The sequence below is a fragment of the Melanaphis sacchari genome, unplaced genomic scaffold (assembly GCF_002803265.2).
Source record: "Melanaphis sacchari strain LSU unplaced genomic scaffold, SCAv2.0 Contig27_pilon_pilon, whole genome shotgun sequence".
Taxonomy (NCBI): domain Eukaryota; kingdom Metazoa; phylum Arthropoda; class Insecta; order Hemiptera; family Aphididae; genus Melanaphis; species Melanaphis sacchari.
In genome coordinates, this window is record NW_020271152.1 from 1,524,592 (window position 1) to 1,549,392 (window position 24,801).

A 24,801-nucleotide genomic window follows, 5' to 3' on the forward strand; every position below is an offset into this window, starting at 1 on the left:
ATAATATATTTATCATTCATTCAGCAGATATTTATCGTTATAATTGTAGACACAATTTGTGGGACAAATTGGTTTACACAAACTTTCTTGCAGAGGTGCTTACAAAAAGAAAGAATAAAGTTTAATAAAATGTATTACTATGTAGAAGTATATATATTTACACAGGACGTTTACGTTTACGTTATTTGTATACAGGTTTATACTGTCGCTTGTTGCATGCGATTTAAAGTTTAATTGGATTTTTGAACTTTGTTGACATGAGCCGATATGAATTTAATTTATACTTACAGGTTTAATATAAGTCAATGGGCTAATATACAGACCATATTATTTTACATATTATCACTGATAATAGGAAATTTTAAGTTTCTATTATACGCATATGGGGTAATCTAAAAATTTAAAATTCTATAAACACATTTATGAAATACAATAAACTTTTTGAAAAAAATTCAAAATTACGTTAAACTTTTTAAAACATATTTTTGGATAATAAAGAAGTACGTAAACATCTAAGAAAAAATTAATTCCAAAGTCTACGCTTAAGTATAAATTTTAAATACCGTAGCATTGAAGAGTCGAACAATTAATTTATTTCTATTAAATATTTATTTACACACCAAACAACTTACAAATAAACAATTTTAAAAACTATTTATGTAATATATATTTTATAGAATTCCGTTTTCGTATTAAATAATATATTTTACAAAAAAAAAAAAGACAGTTTTTATGTCACCATAAGTCACGTAAAAATATGCGTGTACTAAATTTAAAATTAATACTAAAAAACTTGAAAACAATAAAATATTTATTATTTGTATGACTACAGAATTTATGCAGCCATAAACTACGAGTACACGCAACAATAAAATTTTATAAATTATCACCAATACCATAATAATGATTTTGGTATGTAATCATAATGTATAGCAATTTTTATGAACTTTAATAAATAAAAATAAAAGTTGTTCTTGTTAGTATTATTTTTAAAAACTAAATCTTATGAAATAACGTATAATATTATACATGGTTTCTACTCCACAACATATAACATTCATGCATATATTATTATGATTATACATTTATCCATGACTATACGGGAATAACAAATTATTTAATTTAATATAATGGTTAATTATAACTTATAATTTTGAAGATAATTATTATTTATACCGTATTGAAATTTACAAAAATTGAAAAATGTTGAGATCTATGTTATTTTATAATCGGTTTCATTAATTCTAAATTGATATTTAGTGCTTGTGTGAAATATAGGTAATGAATTGTTTGAGTAATCCGATTACTGTATGTGTTGTATTGCCATTTACCATAATTTATGTAGTCAGTAGGTACCTAAATCAACCGCTTCTAGATTCTGTATACATAATTAATAATTACTGATTATGATAAATATTATTGTTGCGGTAATATGCATACTTCATACTTAATATTGTATTAATTATGGAATTTATACATGTACTCATGTACATGTATATTTTAGCTGCTCCGATTAAGACAAGCTAATATATTATATTAATATACTATATTCGATATAGATGTTATCCTAAAATAAATTTCTAGAATAATGTCGTCTATTTAGTTTATTTTATTTTTTTCTGTGAAAAAAATTTATTTTTTTTAAATATTGTATTTTTAAAACTAGTGCTATTGTAGGATAATAGTGCTCGCCACTAAATTTAGGGTATATCAATGAGTAGATTGTTTCAATAACAAAAAGTAAATTCGTACAAGCAAGTAGATATAGTATACTTTTGGTATATTATTATAGTGATTACTGATTAGTTATTTGAATAGGTACATGTCGTATTATAATACTAAATGTCACACAAGGATAAAATGTGTCAGAAAAATGTGTACTTGAAAAAAATATTAAATGTTCAATGTGTCTATATAATTTATAGAAATGAGGTTTACCTGACGGCTGACACGTAAGCTAACTTAATAAATCAAGATTGTTGAAATCAAAACCAGCAATGTCATAAAATTAAATTGTAGAATATTCTTAGGTACCTAATTTTAACGTATTGAAATTCAATCGTAGATACGTTACAACATTATATCTTGTGTCTAATATTACCTATACGTTATTAATCATTTATAATAGATTATGGTATTCGGACACCTTTTATATACTGTAATAAGATATTATACACATTGTAATTATAAACATTTAAAATGACAAATAGTTTGCGTTTTGGAGAATATAATATGCAAATTAATACAAATTTTACACCGAGATGGCAAGATGCGTACCTTCTATAACGCGTGTATTTTCAAATTACTATTATAAGTTAGAAAGTTCATTATATGCGCTTGGCTTGTATTCGAAGATTTTAATTCCAAACATTAAATGTTTTAATTAACGAATAGTGTAGCCGTTGTTTTCTGTAGCTTTTAGTATAATATTGCAGACTTTATGTTTAAGTGACGTTGAAAATATAGAGATAAAGTAAAATTATTCAACTACTCTTGTACACAGTGCACTGATTTTGTATAATTAGACCTATTTATATTATTTGAATGCATTAGATAGTAATTGTTTTGTATATATTCTGTGTATATTATTACAAGCTATTTAATTAATAAGTCCTCAAAAATTAAATGATTGTAATGGACTGTTTTCTTAATCAAAACGTTATACTGCACGTTGGGCTAAATAAGTTATTCAGAAGGTGTTTTGATCGTTTTAGTTTTTATTTAAAGAATTATTTATGAATTATGATCAATGAATAGTTTTTATTTGTATGATAATTTAGACATAATAAAATTAAGTTGATAAATAAGTTTACCAAGTAAACATAACTTCAAAGAAATCTTACGTTTTATTATTTAAATATTATGATATTTGTTTCATAAAGCAGTCACTATGAATTAATAAGTAAAATAATTTAAAATTATGTGACGTTAAGTGAACTTCATATAGTTTTTAAAATAGTTTTAGAAGTCTACTGGTTCTAATTTTGAACCCAGATATTCTTCTTTGTATAATTATTATCTTTATATGACACATTAACAGCTCTTGGATTTTAGCCTGAGATTTACAAGATATTAAGGCTTTAACATTAATGAAAATAGCAGAGAAAATTGGCGTTATAGCAATATTCAAAAACTGTAGTAGCTCGTAAGTAAAACTTATTGTTCACTTATAACTTATAAGTTATTCAATCGAAACAAAATATTAGCATTTAAAATATAATTTTGTGTTCTGTAAACGAAAGAAAAAAAATTAGAAATTAAAACAAATGATAGTTTTGTAATTAGAATATAATAATATAGAAACATTTAAACATTTTTTACATTAATATTCACTTAAATTTTACATCCATTTTCGCGTATCTAGTTATACTTTGAGCGGAGCAATAGTTAAAAATTCTCAGTACTTTTCTTTCGTGATATCATTTTTAAAAATGCTTTACTATTATTAAACTATTTGTAGAAATTTGAAATTTTAATTGTTTTTAATTTTTTCCTAAACATATAATTTAGTATAAATACTATTGAACTTTATGTTCTTCTTAAGTTGTTATTTTAGCTTTTTAACAACATCAAATTTAAAAATTTTCAATTTATCATTAAATGATTATATTTTATACAGGTACACAATGACAATTTTTTCAAAACATTTCAATTAATTTAATGCTATTGTCTTTTTTTTTAAATCGTTCTATGACACATTTGACACATATAAAAAATAGAGAAGTTATTAAAAATAAAAAATTACTAATTTAAAAAAGAGGAATACCTTTTTAAAATCAATGTTTATGTACTTCTTCCCAGCATCACTCAATCGGAAATTGAAAAGTCCAATACTATACGACGGCGAAATTGTGTTATTATTATTTTTCAAGTGTTATGAAATAATATATTTATATGGGATTTCGATTAATTTTGATGGACATATAAACACAAATATGACAGTAAATCGTCAAATACGTTCGTTAAAACGTTATAGGCTTTAAACGAGTTAGACGTCTGTTTGATGAACGTTATCGAAACATCAAGGATGGTGATTTCTAAAACAGTTTGAGAGACAGAAACACATTACATTTGTCGTGTGTCATCGTGTTGAGAATTGAACGTGATCCAAAAAAAAGTATTAATGACATGGCTTTTACTCGATAACGGACATGTGTTTTTTTTTTCTTTGGTTAATCCTAGATAGCAGCTAGAAAGATAAGATTTTCATTTGAATATAAAATTAAAAATGTATAAATAAATATGATATTAATCTTCTTCGCTTTTTTATCCGTTCGTAACTGTAACACATATTTTGTGGTCATTTATTACGATAATCATAAAACAGTATCACGATTGTTGATCAACAAAACAATTCCCATGAATAGAATTATGTAAGTAATGGAATTAGACAGTGTTTGTGAGAAAGGGTTTATGTCAAGATTCGCTTTTTTCAGGAGAACAAAACTCACTTTAAAGTTTGGACCTCGATCTTTTATCGCGAGCTTATATTTTTGAATTCAAATCAAAAGATGACCGATATATTTATATGCACCACGGACTAAGATATCTTTGCATTTTATCATAGCTCAAAGTCCATGATATAAACGACGTACGGACGATGAATGATATTACACATTATCTTCTCTACATCGTATTCATGTTGATATGTAATTTTGTGTCATCAGTTAACGTGGTAGAAACTTACCTAAAAAACGTATGTATAAATCAAAAATGGGTTTGTAGTGCACAGCTTCTCAAAAACATTATTCAGTTGATATTTAATAATTAATAATGTATTTTTTAATACTCTCGTACTTAAGATTTTAACAATAATTTGTATACATGTACCAAGTACGTTATACGTAAATTAATTAATCCAAACTGAGAATATTCATTACATTTATATTTTATTTATTTTCGATGGTAAAATTATTGTGACCCAGTTGTGAAATGAAATAAAACACCTCCCGGATAAAGGTATTGTATAAATAGGTATTTACAATATTATAGTCAGTAATCGCACAAAATAAATAACGATGCGTATATTGCTATGCATAAAATATATATTTTTTGATTTAATTTAACTTACTGACTTTGATAAAATAACAAATAGTTTCAAAAATAATTGAATTCGTTATTTATATAACCCGTATTTATTTTATGTAAGTAAAAAATAAATTAATTTCCGCCCCATCTGACTACACACTTTATAACAAGGCTATTATGCAAAATTATATAAGTTTTATACCAAAATATAATTTTTCAATAAAGTTAAACAACAATAATTTTTTCTCCGTCGCCGCATTCCATTTCTGTTTTGAATTCGTTAACATTAATTTCCGAGGAAAAACAAAAAGGGAATACTTGTAATTTCGGACAGCCTTTTCTTTACATCATATGAATTATGCATAAATCGCGCAAGGAAAGCCTGAGAAAATACTCAGACTTTCAGTTCGCGCTGGTTTACGAGCGAGAGTGTAAAAAATAAACCAATAATAATTTTTGCGTCCATTAATAGATATAAATGCACATAGTACAATAATTCGCGTCATGGAAAAAAATCGCCTTGGCCCTATTAAATTGTCGATTCGTGATTCGTGATTCGAATGTGTAAGATTATGTATATAATATACGAATGTGTGTATATATATAAACTCAATACTTCTATATTTATATATATATATTATGTATACATTATATGTACTCGTAAAAATATAATAAAGTGATAAAAACAAAAATCAGGCGATGCTGCCAAGTGTTCGTCAACTGTTCATAGTCGATAAACACTTTGCATATTAATAACAATAATGATGTCGCCGCTAGTTAGGGAAGAGATGTGCATTGGCTGCAAAAATAGAGAGGAGAGCGGTTGCCAAATCGGTGGTGGGGGATACGCGGGTTTCATCAATGGGCATCTTCACTTCGCTAGTAACGTGCGAACGACCATTTGAAATGGATAACTTCGGACGTGTCTATAGATTTTAGCATGTCATTACACACGCGTATTATCGTCATCATCTCTAAACTAATACGCGTTTCGCCGATATTAATTGTTGTATAACTGTATTATTTACTATACGAGTACCTATAGATACCGCAATGACACGATCCGTAAAAAGACAATAACCGATACGGTGTGCGATTAATTTATTTTCGTATTAAAATGTGAGCGTGTGCATAAGAAATTCGACTTTAACTGTTGACGTTTCGATTATCTTTAGCTACTCATAAAAATCGGGATCACGGCAAAATACCTATTATCTGACTATGTTAGTATAGTAACGCGCGTCTCGACATGTGACACAATAATGAGAAAAAAGGTGGGCTGAAAACATAATATCATAAATTTATCTAAAACAAACATGTATACCTATTATGCCAGTATAATATACACATATTATAATATTCGAATCAGTGAAAACGTCAAATTAAGATTATATAACGAGAAAAAATATTATTTTTGTTATTAATTAATGTGATAAAAATGATTTGTTTAAATAAAAACAACTGACCTTATTTCGTTTAAATTTGTATCAATTACATTCCAAAATATTTGTAACAGGAAGTATTTAAAAAATTTTGTTTTCACTATTTATCAGGGTTTTAAATTTTTATGGTTATTAATAAAAAATGATGTAATAATGAAAATTGCATTTGTGTTTAATTAATAATAAAACTTTGAATAATATACATATTATTACTTACCTATTAAACATGAAGAATCTAGTTGTTTTAATAAATTCTCACATCATTAACAAACGAAAATGACCTTTGAGTCTTAAAGTAATTTTAAAATTTAAAATTAAGTGCACAAATCATTTGATTTTTAACTACTATTACCAATTTTACTAGATACATAGAACTTACATTTTAACTATTAAAAATAATAATATTTATATGTACTTATATGAGGTATGATGTTCAAGGTATAATAAAAGTACATTTAATTCATATATATATTTTTTAAATATTAGTCGGTATTAAATTCAAATAGCTAGATAAAAAATAAAAAATAAAAAATAAAAAATAAAATGTTAAGTTTATTGAATTATTTTAAAAATAATAATATTGAAACATCATTTTAAATTGAGTTTAATATTTATATTTCATAAATAATACATAATATGCTTTAAAAAATAGCAAACTACATTTATTTTATTCACTTTAATTAAGATAATAATGCAATTAATAATTTACTCGAATATATATTAAATAAAGTTTTATTAACGATTAGTTTTAATTAGCCTAACATTTTTTAAACAATTGTTCTATTAATAATTTTAAGATCATTAATTTGTGTATATATACAAAAATATGAAATCTATGTAAATGAACACAATTACCAGCCAAAAAAATATGACAGATGGACATGACAACGCTCTTCACGAATTGTTCTATTATTATCTATAACATCTTTTGTTATTAAAATGTAACGTTTTTTCATTTTTTTATTGTTCATCGTCATCATAATTTATTTCCTTGGTGTAAATTACGTTTCAAATTAAGTGCTTAAAAAACATTATTATGAAGTGCATTAAAAATTATATATTTTAATAAAGATTTATTTTGATGAAATAATATGAATTAATTTAATTAATTTAAATCCTTGTACATGAAAATATCGAAACGCATATGTTATAGAAAAATAGGACAAGGTCTTACAAAGACAGCAATACTTGAAAAAATTTTGACATTACTACATTAGTTTGTCTACAAAACGTAAACACTTTTCGTTAAAATATAATATGTTTAAATGTTTATTAAACATTTGTCTTTATCTGCACCAACTTTATAGTTAAATTTGATACAGGATAACATTATATTAAAAAAAAAATTATGGTATTTATAATAGTAGTATTATTGGCAAAATGTATATTATAAAATATGTTTTTTTTTTTAATTTAAAAATTAAACTCAATCTTAAGAAATAAAGTACAACATATCACAGTAAAATAAGCTTAATGAAATTATTATTGACTCTAAAATATATGTTTAATATGTTATTAAACGAAAATATTTATAAAACGTGACATTTTATAAACTAAATGTGATCATCATGAATCTATAGTGTATTTTTTCTTAATAGTTACCAAAATGAACAAGATTTTTTTTTCTATGTTTTAAGTAAAATATAGACATGGGTGCATAACATAATGCAACATAATACGCGTGAGCACTGAGCAGTATACTGCACGAAAATTATATTTTGTTAAACGTGCATGATGAGTATTAAATAAAAACACACATCAGTGCAGAAAATTAAACTCATTGAAACGGAATTATTACTCAATAACTAACCGTCATAATTTTTTTTTTTTTTTTTTTAAATTTATAATCCGTCGCATCAGGATATCGTAAAGCATGTGCAGAATTATTATCCTATTATACAGCTTTTACGCACATATTACCATATAGAATAACATGTACGATAATTTTACGTTCGAACATCATATATATACAATATTTGTATGTATGTATGTATGTATGCATGAATATTGGGATTATTTTTCGCAAATCCTATTATACGGTTGTTTTCATAAATATATATATATAAAATTCATTCATGCGTATATATAGAGCCAATTTTCATCGTACATATTTCTAATACTTCGTCTCAGCTTTTGGTCTGTCTTTGCAGCAGGGTACCTACTGGCTACTACCCACATACGAAGTCATGGGATTCACCATTTTATATTATATTAGATTCATTTATACTAGTGCATAGTCTCTATTCGTACATAATAGATTATATTATTATATTTATGATAATAATAATAATAATATGGTCTCATGCTTTTTTCTATATAAATCTGCCATTGTTGCCACCCACTCTAATAGAAATAATGGGCTTTTCGTTTTTAATATAACACACAACGTACCGTTATATCAAGTTATATTTGTTTTTCCCAATATTGCTGGCTTGCCTAAATGAAATAATAGTGGGAATATGTTTCCACGTAGATTTGTAGTGTACACGTATGATATCATACTATAATATAATATGCTCGTGAAATGTACTGTAACCAATTTCAGATTATTCAGAAATCTCAAAAGCCGACAATATCTAATATAAATACGACAGTGGTTGAGTGGTACAAAATGAAAAAAAATCTTATTTCAACAATTCTAGAATTCCCTATTTCTGAGTAAAATGTGAAAAAATGTATACGATATGATGTCATGTTTCCGCGCCTGATTTTATTAGCAAACTTTTTTTTTATCTGCTTGTCTGACATTTCTTATTTCAAAACATTTCCATTCAAAAACAAACTCGTTGCCAACGACGGAAACACTACAGCTTTGTTGTTATTATAATATTTAATCTGATGATTGAGTTTAAAAAATATGTTTAAATTAAAAATTAGTTATTCAAAAATTTTATGATTTAAAACAACATACTATACTCCAAAATTATTATTTAAATATATTTAGAATAATCTTAGTCTTAACGAACCAAAAATAGTCGTTTAAAATAAAATGTTTGGCATCTATAAATGTATTTTATTGATAAAATATATAATGTTGGCTATTATTGATAAACATAACGTATTATATTGTTTTATTAAAATTATACCGTACGTAGAAAGACAGAAAGTATAAAACTTTAAAAACGTATAGTTGCGTAAGTGGATATATTATAATGTTATATTATTATGAGTTTCAAAAAATTAAAATAATTTGCTTTCCATTAGTCATAACTAGCTAAATCAGTTTTATATGAAATATATTAGTCTAAATGTGTAAATTTTTTATAAATCAAAAAAAAGTAAAATTTAAGTGAGTTTTCAAGCATATTTATAAGACATTTTTCACTGTTACACAATACAGCGAAAATGTAAAAACACTAATATATTAACACTAACAATATATTTTTTACTTCTATTCTATAATTATTACTCCATTTCAATAGGTAGTTTCAATTAATATTTTTATGAAAATTTAAAATATTATGACCATCTCGATGCAATTGATTTAAATATTTTTTTCAAAAAATACAAAAACTACCTTACAATAATAAGGGATGTTGTGAAAGTGAAATTAAAAATATTCTTAAAATAGCCAAAATTTAATATATCATGTTACAAAAATATGTGTAGCATCCAAATTATGGTATTTTTGTCTATCTCTCAACTAAGAACAATTTGCTAATAATTACGGACACTCTAAATGCACGTTTATCAGTAACAAACCTAAAATATATATTAACTTTTGAAAAGTACGTTTGACCATATCTTGTGTTTCCTATGGTATTTAGGTTGTTTACCTGTTATTTACAGTTTCTATATTAATTCGTATATACTATGCAAAGATTTTCGAATTCACATATATCATAATTTATAGTATATAATATAGGGGAAAAAATGAAAATGAAGCTTTTATGAAATTCAATAAACCAAACGAATAATAATTATCATAATAAAAATATGAGTGCGTAAAAATTATTACCATAATCGTATACAATAGTCCGGCCGACAATCATTAACGGGTGTATTCGTATTTGGTTTTTACCGAATATTTTTGTAAGAGTGAAGTGTATTGGTATAATACTTTTCGCGTGTGACTGCAAAAATAATTATAGATAGACATGAAAATACGTCATTAGGGTAGAACGATATAATTAAAGCTGTTCCGTAAGCCCGAGTCGCATTCAATGACCACTTTGTGTCGTAACTCAGTTTTCATAATATAAAACATGTATATTTTTTAATATGTTCCTGCCAGGTGGAGTATCAAAATATCATGTATGTAAACATATATTATGTATATTCACTATTTTGCATGTTCATAATTTTATATTTTATATATATACGTATATATCTAAAATAATTATGAACATTTTTCGGTTATTGAATTCAAAAACCTAACATATGGTATCTAATTATTATTATTAATAATTTTTTTCTTTGATGGGGTTGGGTCGTGTATTTCAAAAGAGTTATTTATAAATAATATAATAATATTCTATAATATTGTTTAGTATATAGTATTTTCACGATATTGTAAAATTTACATTTATATTAATAAATAATGCGGTACGATGCATTTTTATTTGTAAAATATGCTCGAATAATTATCACCAGAGTCGTGAATTTAACGTATAAAACAACCGTGAAGTATTAATGCATTAGTGCACTTAAAAACAAGAAAATAAGCACAAAAAATTCTAAATTATGCAAAATAAATTTGATTAAATATAAATTTACAATTATGTATAATGCTTGAAAGGTAACTGTAAAATAATAAAAGTAAAATATTAAAAATATATTTTAAATATTATTTATATCATGAGAAAGAAATAAGCATAGACTTTGAAGAATTATGGAGAACATTTTGTTTATAACTCAAAATCTATAATTTTCTTTATGGTTTATAATTGGATGCACTTCTGTATAAAATATAGTATTCGGAATAGTAATATGCTTAGTTAAATTTGTATTTTACTTATTTTGTTTGTGAATGAAATACATCAATTATAAATGCAAAATTGCAAGACCATTAAATTTTTAAACTTGGTTATTATTTGCGTATTACTTATTACTTATTCATATTTTATAAGCTGTATTATACATGTATCGGTTCTATAGGAATACAAATTGTATTAAATTGTATGAAATCAATTAGCATTATATTATATTTGTTGGGTGTATATAATATTAATATTTTATTGTTGATTAAATATAGTTTAGAAAAATAGCAATTCAATTGATAAATTCGATATTAAATCGAAAAATAAGACGTATTTAGAACTATAGAGTTATATAATATATAAACGAGAACGTAAATTAATTTAAGAAATTTACATATAATTCGTTAGTTTATTTTCGAAAATACATATTATTATAATATAGATCTATGACTATAAAATTTTGGGTAAAATTATCTTTAAGTCAATGTGTATTGTATATGACAATGTTATGGTACATCACATTATTATTATTTTTTTAAACTTAATCGTTATTTTTCACATTTAAAAATTAATTATTGACGATGCATCAAAATGTTGCAAATTATAAGTAAATTGTTTTAGGTTTTTTATTTTTTTAACATGTTTTAAAAAATTTCCAATTTTTAAATTTGGTGTAGTAACACGGAGGTAATTATATGATATGATAACGCTTTAGTTATTATTAATAACTTATTAAAAATATAGATAGTACCAACCTATCAGAAAACTGTTAATAAAAGATTTAATTCGTTTAATGTCAATAAACTGCATTAAGCATGTACTCTAAAAGAGTGTAGTTAGTATAGAAATGCCAAAAGTATTTTATTTTAAATTTTTCATAAAATCAGCAATAAATTTTAACCTGGCAATTCAATAACGGTTGAAACTTAAGAGTGATACAAAATTCAATTGCAATTTTATTTGACAATAAACCTACTGCCATTGTATAATAATTGCAATAATAACGAGTTGGATTATTGTATAGGTGTATATATAGTAAAAAAAAAAATTTATTGTTAAGCTCAAATACCTAAAACTCTTAATCGTAAAAAAAATAATACTAAGAATTTATGTTCGTTTTAAACAATCTATAGGCGTTATGACGACTTTTGGCAACATCGATTATACATGAATCCTTTTACTTATAACAGATACTAATTATAGGACTAGGGGCTTCATACTCTAAAACCCTTAAAATATGCATGCATTTATGCTCTTAAAAATTATAATACATGTTCTAAAAATATGCAAAAATACTAAAATAAACTTTTATAAATATTTTATTTTCCATTAAAAAAACCAAAAATTACAAATTTATTTATTATTAAATAAGGTATTTTTTAATTTAACTTGAACAACAACAAAAAAATTCCTAGTTTAGAATATTATACTAATTATAATAATGCCAGACAAAAACACATACGATAGCAACAGATGAATTGATATCAACTGATTGTATTCGGCATATACAATTTAAAATATAAATAATAAAACAAATTATTTAGGTAATTATTTATATTTAATGATTTTAATCTATTTTTTTTTCTAAAAAATTAATATTAAATATTGTATAGTACTTATATACAATATTGTTCTTTATGTCATACATTGTTTTAAATTTTTTTTTACAAAATATATGAAATTTGTATTTAAAAGACAAATACAAATAATATATGTACTTAAAAAAAAAAAAAAAACAAAGAGCTGAAAATTCAAAATATGTAAAATAAAAATGATTGTATTAAACTTATAATACTATGAAACAAATGTCAACACTACTTAACTAGGTTTTGAATGATCATTGAAAAACATACATGCTAACTCCTATAAATCACTAACCGTACTAATTATATATATAACTAATTAATCGTTAACTTGTTGTTTTTTGTTTTTAAAAAAAACTTATGCGCACAGCGCTTTACACATTTACGCTCATTAGACGACTTTAAGTTAATAAACAAAGACCAAAATAATATGTCAAAGGAATCAAACGTAATTCACTAATACCGCATAAACTATAAGTATGTGTTTTCAGAGACCACGATGTGTGAGCGATTACACAAGGTTCGTTTTAAATATGCATTAATACATTATTATTCTAACATGCTGATAATACAAACGCTTTTAAATTTTCTTCTCTGAATACGATTTTTTTGATCAGTTTTTTTTTTTAAATTTCCTGTCAGATTTAACGGAAAGGAATACTAATAAAAAACAAAATGTAATAAGTATGCGACTTTTGTTCGATTTCCAATCGTGGGAAGAGTGCTGTCTTGTAATAACATTCTGAATGCTTGAAAAAATAACGACTGACATTTTATATATATAAATAAAAGTACAACATGTATTATATATACAATCATGGTTTGCAAAAACGAACGACGATTTCGATTTTTAACATTGTCTATAATATGTTATTATATCGAGAGAAAGACGAGGGTCAGCTCAATATTAAGGTCGAGAGTCTAAGATTAAATAAATACAATATATATAATATATATATATATATATATATATACAATTAAATTGCACGTGTAGGGTTTTTCTTTATATATATGATTGTGTGTGTGTGGATACATATATGTATGTATATTACACACCCCTGGGGTTCGGAAAATCCACTCAAACGGAATTGTTATATCATATAATGTAATATACATGAGTATGTAACATTAAAACGTATCTGAAAGCGATTAAAAATCATACAGAAAATATAGCGGAACATAACTGTTAGGTATAATAGCAGTTTATTTGGAATAAGTTTTAAAATAGTTTTTCGAAAATGTATTTTAATTATGAGTCTGTTGTACTGCGCATGAATACGAAAAATATAATAACTGTTAATTTATTATTAAAATATTGAATTTTCTGTTAAATTGACCAAATGAATGAAAATTCAGTTCTGAGTAATTTTCATTTTTGTGCAAATGCAGCTTATAACAAATAATCGTTCACCAATAATTCATATAAATTGTTATGCGGTCAAAAAAATAAAAATAAAATATTTAGTTTTTAGGCAAAACCATATTTCTGGCTGTAAACAGAAATCTGTGATATCGAGAAAGTTTTATTGTTATTAAAATACTTGAATTTACGAAATTGGAATTAGTGTCGGTGGATATTCTGTTTCATCGTGTTTTTCAAGTCTTATACAAACGTTGAATAATTTACTTATTATTTTAATTATTAATACATAGATTATAAATGTCTTTTATAAATAAATAAAAAAAAAAATATACAAAGATGCACTTTAATTGTAATATTTATTATTCTCTACATGTTAAAATATATATATATATATATATTGTGATAATCTTATAAAAAACAGCATTACAAAAATACTTTTTGATTGAGAGATATATGTGCGATGTGTCTCATATCAATAAATTATGTTATGTCATCGTGTAGTATACCTACATAATATTATTAGGCGTGCGAGATGCACATAAAGGTGCAGCAAAGTATGCGCTTATTGCCTCCGGAAGAGCCGTTCAAGACAGGTCAAAAAAGACTAAGGCTACCTTCCTCATGGATTGAAAAGTCAATGAATTTTATTAGAAATATATAATATACACTATATATGCATATAAAATGTTAACAATTAAATTAGAAAAAAATAATTATGTTTTTATTCTATGATTAAACTACTCAAAATATTTACATATTAAATTTTAAATAATTATTTTAGGCATAAATTATATAAAATCATATGGTATTGAAGATAATAGAGGTAGAACGTAAACGATTAATAACTATAATTATGATATAATTTTAAATTGCATTGAACCGATTTGAACCGGTTAATTAGTAAATCAGATTCGCCTGAATATATTTAATATCCATATAGTATTAAATCAATAATATGTATTCAAGATTAATAATACAAGTATAATACATCATAATAGTTGTATTATAAGATGTAATATTTATTTTATATATGATATAAGGTTTAAATTATAACTAAATGATATTGTGAGCTGTTTGTATGTTTATGAAACAATAGGTTCGTAAAAATGTATGTTGCATCACTTGCATCTGACTTGAAATAACTCTGCACATGTCTAAGTGTTGTTATTGTTAGGTATAATTATATATATATATATATATATATATATAGTGTTATAATAATTGAGTGGGGTGACAGTGGGTTACTTCTATCCTTTATTCGAACTTTAAATTATTAGAACTGCCTTCTCCTAAATTAATAAACTAGAAATATATTATCATAATAGTAAGAAAAGGGTATATATTCAATAATGAATCTTTTAGTTACGTAATATTTGTAAATTAAAACAACTAAAATAAAATTATTTTTTTTTATTTTAACAAAAAATTTATCATCTGTTCTCTTGAGCACAATAATAATATATGATATCATATTTTGTACATGAAAATATGAGGGAAGAAGTCATCCAGTGAAAGCACTACCTATTTGTTTATTATTAATTAATTAATTTTTTTTTTTTAATAAATTAAAATTTACTAAAATTTAAATAAAAATATTAATAAAATGTATTTATTAAAATCCCTTTGTTTTATAAATCTCGACACCAACTTCTTTTCAGTTGTCGTGAGAGATTACCTGGGATTGTGCGAGAAGCTAAATTGAATATAAGGGAATTAGGATGATATGGAAGTATGTTATTGAATCTTTTGTAAAATGTTACCGCTTTAGCGTGAACATTTATAATATTTAATTTTATGTGTAGAATGTAGTTGAAGACATATGGTGGGGTATTAATGATTAATCTTAAAATTTTTTTTTGAACGGTTTGGATTTTATTTATAATCGCATTATTAAATATATTTTTTGACAATGTATAAATTCAATGTAATGATACTGTAGTGATCATAATATAATAATTTAATAATGTTATAATAATAAATATTAACCAAAAATAATATTATTTAATTCTGGAAAACTCAAAATTTCAATTACTATTGTATATTATAATACTTGTTTGTGTTTTGGACACGGACACACTTAGTAACATTATTAAGTACAGTTTTCTAATAATTTATTTGTATAATATTTTTTAATTCGTAATTACCTTATCATAACTGTTTTTACTATGTGCACTACGTACATATTATTATTGCAGTCATGGTTGTTGGTGCCTGTGCAATATAATATACTGCTATCATATATATATATATATTTTTATGTCATTCGGACGGTTGACAAGCGTCGCGCGCAACGTATGCAAATTTGCCTCGTCGCAAACGCGAGTTTTTCCGCGACGTCCATGGCAATAAGCCGCTTCTCGCTGACGTTCGTCGTCTAATTACGGTTCTATTAAACATGACAGGATAAGCAGCTATCAGAATCAAATTTGTTGGTGTTCTAAACCTGTTAAAAAGTTTAATCGTGTCAATCATTGTTATAAGTAAAGTAAAGGATGATTATCAATTGAAATAATGAAAATATTTCATTAGTTTTATTCTTATCATTTATTATACACCTTGTTAGACATTTTTAATTTTTAAACTCATTAGTTATTTATCTACTAATATTTATACACTGAATTTATTTTTCGTAGTATCATAGTTATTATTGTTTTATGATATTAGTAAAATTGAATTATAATATATTCATCATAAAGTATTTTAAATATTATTTGGATAATAAAAAAAATCTTTATTTTTATGATTTGTAATGATTGTATCGTAAGGAAAAAATTAAAAAATTGGAGATTAAAAATTTTAAATTGCACTAATGGTTTACTCATAAATTATCCATGCTTGTATAAAACTTAAGCCCTAGAACCCTTGATATTGTCATTCGAATGCATACCATAAATAATACTAAATTCAGGAGATGTAAGTACTAAGCACTGTATGTGGATTGTGTATGGTTTAACGCATAAACGAATTTAGTCGCGCATTCATAATCATATTTGATCTCAATATTTATTTTAATCAATCGGCAATCGACAAGACAATTTTGGAATACCATTACATCGTCCCAGAACAATAATTATTGTATACAATAATATATTATGCAATGTATTTACGCTTGAGTTGTGATGAATTAACACTCGTTAACATAATTTTTTTAATAATAAAATTTAAATTTTTACAATCGTTTTTTTTTTTTTATTCGCTTATTAATGACAATAGTGGTAGATTTCAATTTTTATTTCATAATCTAAAGCAGATTATTAATTGATATTCGCAATACACAGTTCTACCGTACCCAATTACAAAAACACACATTTCAAGTAAATGCAAAATTAAATCGTAATGCAAAAATGCTAATTTTACGAACTGGGTGCGAATGACATATAGGATATAGCACAACAGCAACGAATATTGAAAATGTTGACGCATAAATATTAATAATTCAGAATCTATATCAGGATGATAAATATTAATGGGTGGAGGGATCAAGGAGTATCCGGTGAAATTTGTTTGACAAAAAACATACAGGATAATATATAATTTAACTGTGTTAATCCTAATTTGACGAAGAAAGAGCCCGTAGAAAAAAATATCGCAGAGAATCGTAAACGACTAGATTATTTTTCTCCAAAATGTAATGCGTTCCGCCGTAACAATAATAAAACTACGAGACCATTTTTTTTTCCACTGCAGGTAACTCAAAAACGTATCGACGAGTCGATCACTCTACGCTGCAATAGTATAATATATTTTAATCGTCGCAGCGGAAACGTTACACCAAACTCGCCGTTGCCGATATACCGCGCTCGCGATCCGTTCGCACCGCACCAGAAACCATCGCGCACATGTTCGACGCGTAATAATAACAAATATTACACATTAGTAACTACGACACGGCGTGTCGCGTCTCGCAGGAGTGCAGGTTGCTGCAGCTGCAGTTTGACGGCCGGCCAAGTTGTGCAGTAGTGTGAGGTTAGCCGATGTGGTATTCGGCTTGCTGGGCGGCGGTATGGCTCCGCCTGCAGGCACGTCGTCCATGTTGCGGTCCCGACGCCGCGACGCCACCCTCAAGCCGAACCGGACGCTGGACAGGAGCGCGTCCCGGGGAATGCTATATGAAAACGAGGAGCTCCGGTTGCGCACGATCAACATCAACGCCGAAGTCGAAAAAGGTAAATAATTATTATTATGCATCGGTTGAGCCAATGTTGTATAACACGTATGAAGTTATAGCGTCTAACGATATAGTATTACGTGTAGTGGTAGTACTGTTGTGTAGCACTTTTTTTGGTGGTAGGGAAAGTGGGTGGCAGGAATTAACTTTTAATATGAATTATGATTTATATTATACTTATTATAGTAACCAGATACGGATACAGAACAAAGATCTGGGGAGGGGGGCAAACAATTTTTTTATAGGTACTTTATTCATAAATTAAAATTTTTGTCATAATATTAGGTATAGGTAATCAATGTACTAATAAATAAATTGATGATTATATAATATTTATAAATAAAATAATAAAATCTAAATATCTATTTACATTTTTGTTCTTTCCGATATATATCCACCTTGTATAAAATATTATATTATCAGACGTATATGTGATTTGAAATATAGTAAATATCAGGATCTGTATAGAATTATAAAAAAAAATTGAGAAATAATATATTTGGGAGGAAGGCCTCTAGGCCCCTCTGGATCCGTCCCTGATTGTAACGTATTACAATTAATGCCCCTCAGTAGGTAGCTATAAATTAACAATAATTAAGTAAAAAGTATAAACAATATTCTTCCCAACTATGTATATCATTAAATAATTATTGTACTTACTTTTATGCAATTTGACACAGTTTTCTTTTACATCAAACAAAATGGAGTATTATAATTTTGAATTATAATATAATATATAAAAAAAAATAATAGTGATGATACATATTTTATGATAATAAGAATTTGGGCGGGAATTTATTACAAATGAGGTTAATAATTGTCGATAACAATGTAATATGGTCATGGATAAATAAACATCAATTATTTTTTTTTTTTTTTTGTCTTGACTTAATGTTCAGAAAATCTTATTATACAGTTTTACCTCTCGTACGGAATTAGCCCGCTTTCCACTATATGTATAAAAAAAACAATGAAAAATACGAGACATAAATAATCGACTGACTGTTTGACGAGCGCGTAAATGTAAGTATGTACCTAAGTATAATATATGTGTTAACTGATGTCTGAGTGTTTACAAAAATATAAAATAGATATAAGGAAATAATTGATATAATTTTATGAAGACACTTATAAGTTATAACCAACCGAGTTATAAAATATACTCGAGACTATCAAAATTGAATTAATAAAAAATAGCAATATTACAAGAATATTGATTTCAACGAACAACAGCATAATACTAAGATTAAATATAGATGAAAAAAAATTATGCAAACAACAGAATGAATAATACAAAATGAAATGATTTTTTACGCATCGGTAAGTCATATTCAATTTAAAATATGTTTAAAACCGTGAGTTTATAAAATACGACGACTACCTATTGATGAAAAAAAAAAAAAAAATGAAAATAATAATTAATACACCGATGAATACGAAAAATTCTAAGTACTTGAAGTGCATGTAATATATTATGATATGGTAATAATATTAATATCGTACAAAACGACGGCATTTCACAATATTATTGTTGGTAGCTGGTATTTAGCCGGTCGTATAAACCGCGGATCGCTCGTCGACAACCACTAACACTTTGAACTGCGTAGTGCTTGCGAATAATTAATGTGCCACGGCCATCAGAACATAATTTATGATGATAGTATAATATTCTGTTGATACAAACCACGGTTGTTTTCCGGAACCACGGTCGCGGTCGTCGCGAATAACACACATACTTCGATCGCAATTAATATTATTATTACAGGTGCGCTAGTATAGTTCCGGACGCGTGACGTGTGTTTTGTGGTAACGTGCCATGGCGCGAGACTACGTGCGAATTCGCGTCACGCGACATTTGTCGGTGGCATGGCGTTTGGCCGATTGGCCGTCAGGCGCTGCGAATGTACACATAATATATTATTATATTCGTGTGAACCGCAAAAAAACGTGTGATCGTTTGCCAAAATGCTCCTGAATGTGTCTCGAGCAATGACATTTTCATGTCCTCCGCCGCTTATGAGTAATCGTCGACGGTGACACGACAGTAAATACCACCGTCGTCGAAAATTAAAATAATTAACGCGCGACGCCGTATAAAAAAAAAAATAGTCGATTGTGTGCCGGAGACGGCAAATGAGCTATTTCAGTTGCGTGCGACGTGTGCGACACGATCCGCAGTCGAGGACCAAGGAAAACAATTGTCATGCCGGAAAATTTTGTTCGTCGAGGACACGTTTTTGGCAAATATCTTCGAGTTATCTTTCTGCGCGTAATTTGGAAAAGGGATTGAGTTTTAGAATAGTAATTTAAGCTTTTTAAAAATTATGTGACCTAATATCTTTCCATAGTGTGTTTTTTAATATACATAGCAATTAACGATTAATTGTTATGTAAGCTTTTAAAGTTAAAACTCTCAATATTTGGCTGTAGTGGGCATATTAGACTATATAAAAGTAATCACTAATTATTTCATTTATTATTTTTTAAATAAGCTAGAGCAGTGGGTTTCTCTCTAGACTGATTTTGTGTTTTTAAACGAGCCACGAATAATATTTTTGTCATGTCCTTAATGCCTCAGATAGCGCTTCTATTGGTACGATAATAATTAAATGTTATTACGGTTCTCATTAATTACACAGAAAGACCTAATAAATAAAAACGAAAAATTAATATAAATTAAATATATGAACATTTTATAAATAATAAATACTTTACTCATATCTAAATATTTTCAAAATAATATTTTGAAAAAATGTATTACGTTTCAAATGAATTTACTCAAAAATAATATTGATTTTTTTTTTTTTAATTATAAAAAATAAACTACTATTGACCTAAATAATCATTTTTATATTCATATATTTTTAAAAATTAGGTAAAAAAATTGGCTATTTTAAATTGTTTCCTAAAAAATGTAATCAAATTTTAATTTTTTAATTTTCTGTATTAAAAAAAAATAATAATAATAATAATAAAGTATTAATTAGAACACGAGTTATTTTATTTATCTGAGTTTTTGTTACTAAACTGTTTCCCATAGAAAAAAAGACTATCACGAAAATAACCTACTTATAAGCTAGCACTTTATATATTAGATAAAATATATCAATACTTTCGTGTACATTTATCTGATTAAGCTAGTATTTTTCCAATCGTTGATTGTCCGTTGTAGCGAGCGAGTGGAAAAAAAGCAATTTTCCAACAATTTAACCACGGTATCAAAAAAAAAAAAAAAAAAAAATAAAACTTTTGGTGAAGGCGTAACAAAAAAATAAAAAAATATAATTTAAAAAATGTGTCATACGCATACCCGTAATGCCGATCAAATCCCTATACGAATATTAAATCCTCGTAAAAATGTGATTTCGAGAAATGTTATGGCGAGGGATGAGATACCCTCAGTCAGTGATGTAATATCAGGTTTCTTAAAGGAGGGAAATATCGTAACCAGCACTTATAAAGAAATCGAATTTTGTTTAGTAGTAATTTTTTTGTCTCTTTTTATTTATTAAAAATGTATTGCTATATCGATTTAGATATTTAAAAACAATTGAAATCTTTGATTACTATAAACAAGTTAAAATGACAAAGTAATATAGGTAGTTAATGTGGAATTATAAAAATATATAAATTCATAATATTTATAAAAATATACCATTTCTAGTAATAACAATTATAACAGCAGAAATACATAAAATGTATATTAAGTTAAGTAACATACAATAAATCCATAAGCCAAATAAAAAGACATGATAGAAAAAATTTAAATATACGTTTGAACGTCGCGTTGCGTTTTTGTGAAAATAAAAGCTTTTTTGTTCGTACTAATTGCACGTATTTACTCATGAGTCATGACCATAATATCATTATAATTATAATACATGGATCAAGGACAAGGGGTGAAAACGGTACAAACTTGATGGACGTCACATTTTTTTTTTTAAATATTATTCAAGTATTACCTTTTTCTAACCCGAATGTAATCCGAAAAAAAATAAAGCAACTTAGCTTTATCCCTGGAAAAATGGTTATCTGATATTTTGAAGAGGGAGATAAGCCAGTTAGCCCTTCTGTATAGATCTATGTACTGTAAGTACAGTTAAATTAAAATAAATAAATAAATAGCTTGAAGAATTTCACTTTTTCCAATATTATATATATGAAATCTATTTTATCAAATATCAGTTAACGGTGACGGTTGTAAGATTTATTTATATTTTTAATACCTAACGTGTATTTGTTTATTTTAATTATCGATCTAATAATGCAGCAAAAATGATAGTCTACTTTTATATTATATATGCAGGCAACACAAAATAAAATTATTTATTATTATTTACAATTTTTGATTTAAGTTTATAGTATTAAAAAATAAATTTATAACTATGGTTTTTCTTTATCAAGTGCATGTTGGAGTAAGGCTAGGCTAGAAAATATTCTTATTTCTTTAGTGTATTTTGGTTAAAATTTGATTGTAAGTTTTTCTTGCATGTGCCTTATATAGTGCCCGGTATTCTTGGGTGATGACTGATGAGGAATTAATTAGATTTGTCAGTCGTATTCTGATTTCTGACTTTTGTGAAATACAAAAATAAGTATTTAAATTTTTATCTCTACATAAGTTACATCGTATAATAACGTCATTACAATACTAAATCGATTGAGACATACATTAAGTTATCAACTAAAATAAATATTTATAAGCTCGATATCAAAATGATAATATTTGGTGTAATACGAACAATATCGTTTTTAAATTCAAGTATAGTTTTATAATTTTGATTTAAGTAAGGAGTGAAGTTCGACAAGGCCATTATCATTTAGACAATTAATTCACAATTTCCCTTCTATAGTTAGGTATCAAATATTAAAGATTGACTCATACTCATTGAAAAAAATACTGGTGCTTAGGCATTGATGTGGATGTCTCAGAACTGTTTCAGTCGTTTAAAAAAAATTATCTTAGCGTATTTTTGTAAAATTAACTGCGTATTACTTAAATTTCATAATTTATAGAAATAAGAATTCACAACCAAATATAGATGTACATCCAAGTGATAGACTTCATTTGGTGGGTACGGCAAGTCAATAAAAATAATAATTCAAAAAAAAAAAAAAACATTTCGAAACAATTTAAATGGTTACCGAGCTCAAATTCTAATAACCAATGTTACATGTTGCAGTTTCTGTAATTTATTTTTTTCATAAATACCATTCAATATCTCACAGACTACCGGCAAAATTACACTATTTCAACGACTTAATTTATCAGCAAGTTTAATTTGGAACTTACACAATACATGTACCTACATTACTACGTATAAAAATATTATGATAAAATATTAACATTAGAATTTATAAGCAAAACAACACTTGCGCAACTCAAATATTCAATATTTTGATTTCAGTTGTTAGCGTAATGCAACGACATAGTTATATTTTCCATACGACCATTAAAATGTATACGAGATGCACACATTAGCTCCACACATGCTACAACCCATGATATAAATAAGATCAAGTATCAACACAAGCATGATAATATTGTATATCACAATGAAGTTGAATATTTATAGCATTTATTAAAATTTCAAACAAATCCGTTGACATTTCGTTGCGTATATTTGCAATTATTAAAATATTATTACTTAATTATTTATTATCCTATGCACCAATATTTAAATAATAAGTATTGTTTTATAGTATTAGTTATTAAATGTATAATTTTATGAAAGTTTGTTCTCAATTTACAAGATATTTTTATTTCAAATATGATTAAAAAATTAATAAAATTTAAAATTAAAATTAAAATTAATTACATTTTTAATAATTAAAATACTATAGAAAACACTAAAAAATACATCATCACACAAATTATCACTTATTACTAGAACTAGATATTTAATTGAATTGTGGTATAATATATACATATATTGATAATAATATTATTACTATTAACTTCTAATCAAAGTTTATAATTTCTATACTCGCTAGTTAATATATCATGTAAACGTGCTATGCAAATAATCATGAAAGTACTTTATGTGATATTATACATTTTCATACAAATTAATATTATAAAAAATATTAATATATTTTATTTTATTATTATTTGTATTTCTTGAGCAATATAAATTTAATAACAACACGGCTTACAAATATCTGTCTACATTTATTACTTAGTTTGACCCAGTAGTCTCAAAATATATTATGTACTTACCTATACTGTATAGTATAGGAAAAATGTATGTACAAGGCAAATAATTTAGCAGAATTGTATAACCCACTCACTCAGTAT

General features: G+C 25.8%; 1 protein-coding gene across 2 annotated transcripts in view; it reads left to right on the top strand.

Moving 5' to 3' along the window:
- The first annotated feature begins 5,929 nt into the window (after positions 1-5,929).
- The window catches only part of LOC112595540, a 53,731-nt gene continuing 34,859 nt past the window's right edge, over positions 5,930-24,801 (top strand). Inside the window, exons 1-2 of one of the 2 annotated variants that reach the window (XM_025340785.1) lie at positions 5,930-6,302; positions 18,023-18,501. In XM_025340785.1, coding sequence (XP_025196570.1) covers positions 18,339-18,501 — 163 coding nt within the window. In that variant the 5' untranslated portion in view covers positions 5,930-6,302; positions 18,023-18,338. The remainder of the gene's footprint in view (positions 6,303-18,022; positions 18,502-24,801) is intronic. The other variant, XM_025340787.1, reaches the window with a different exon arrangement.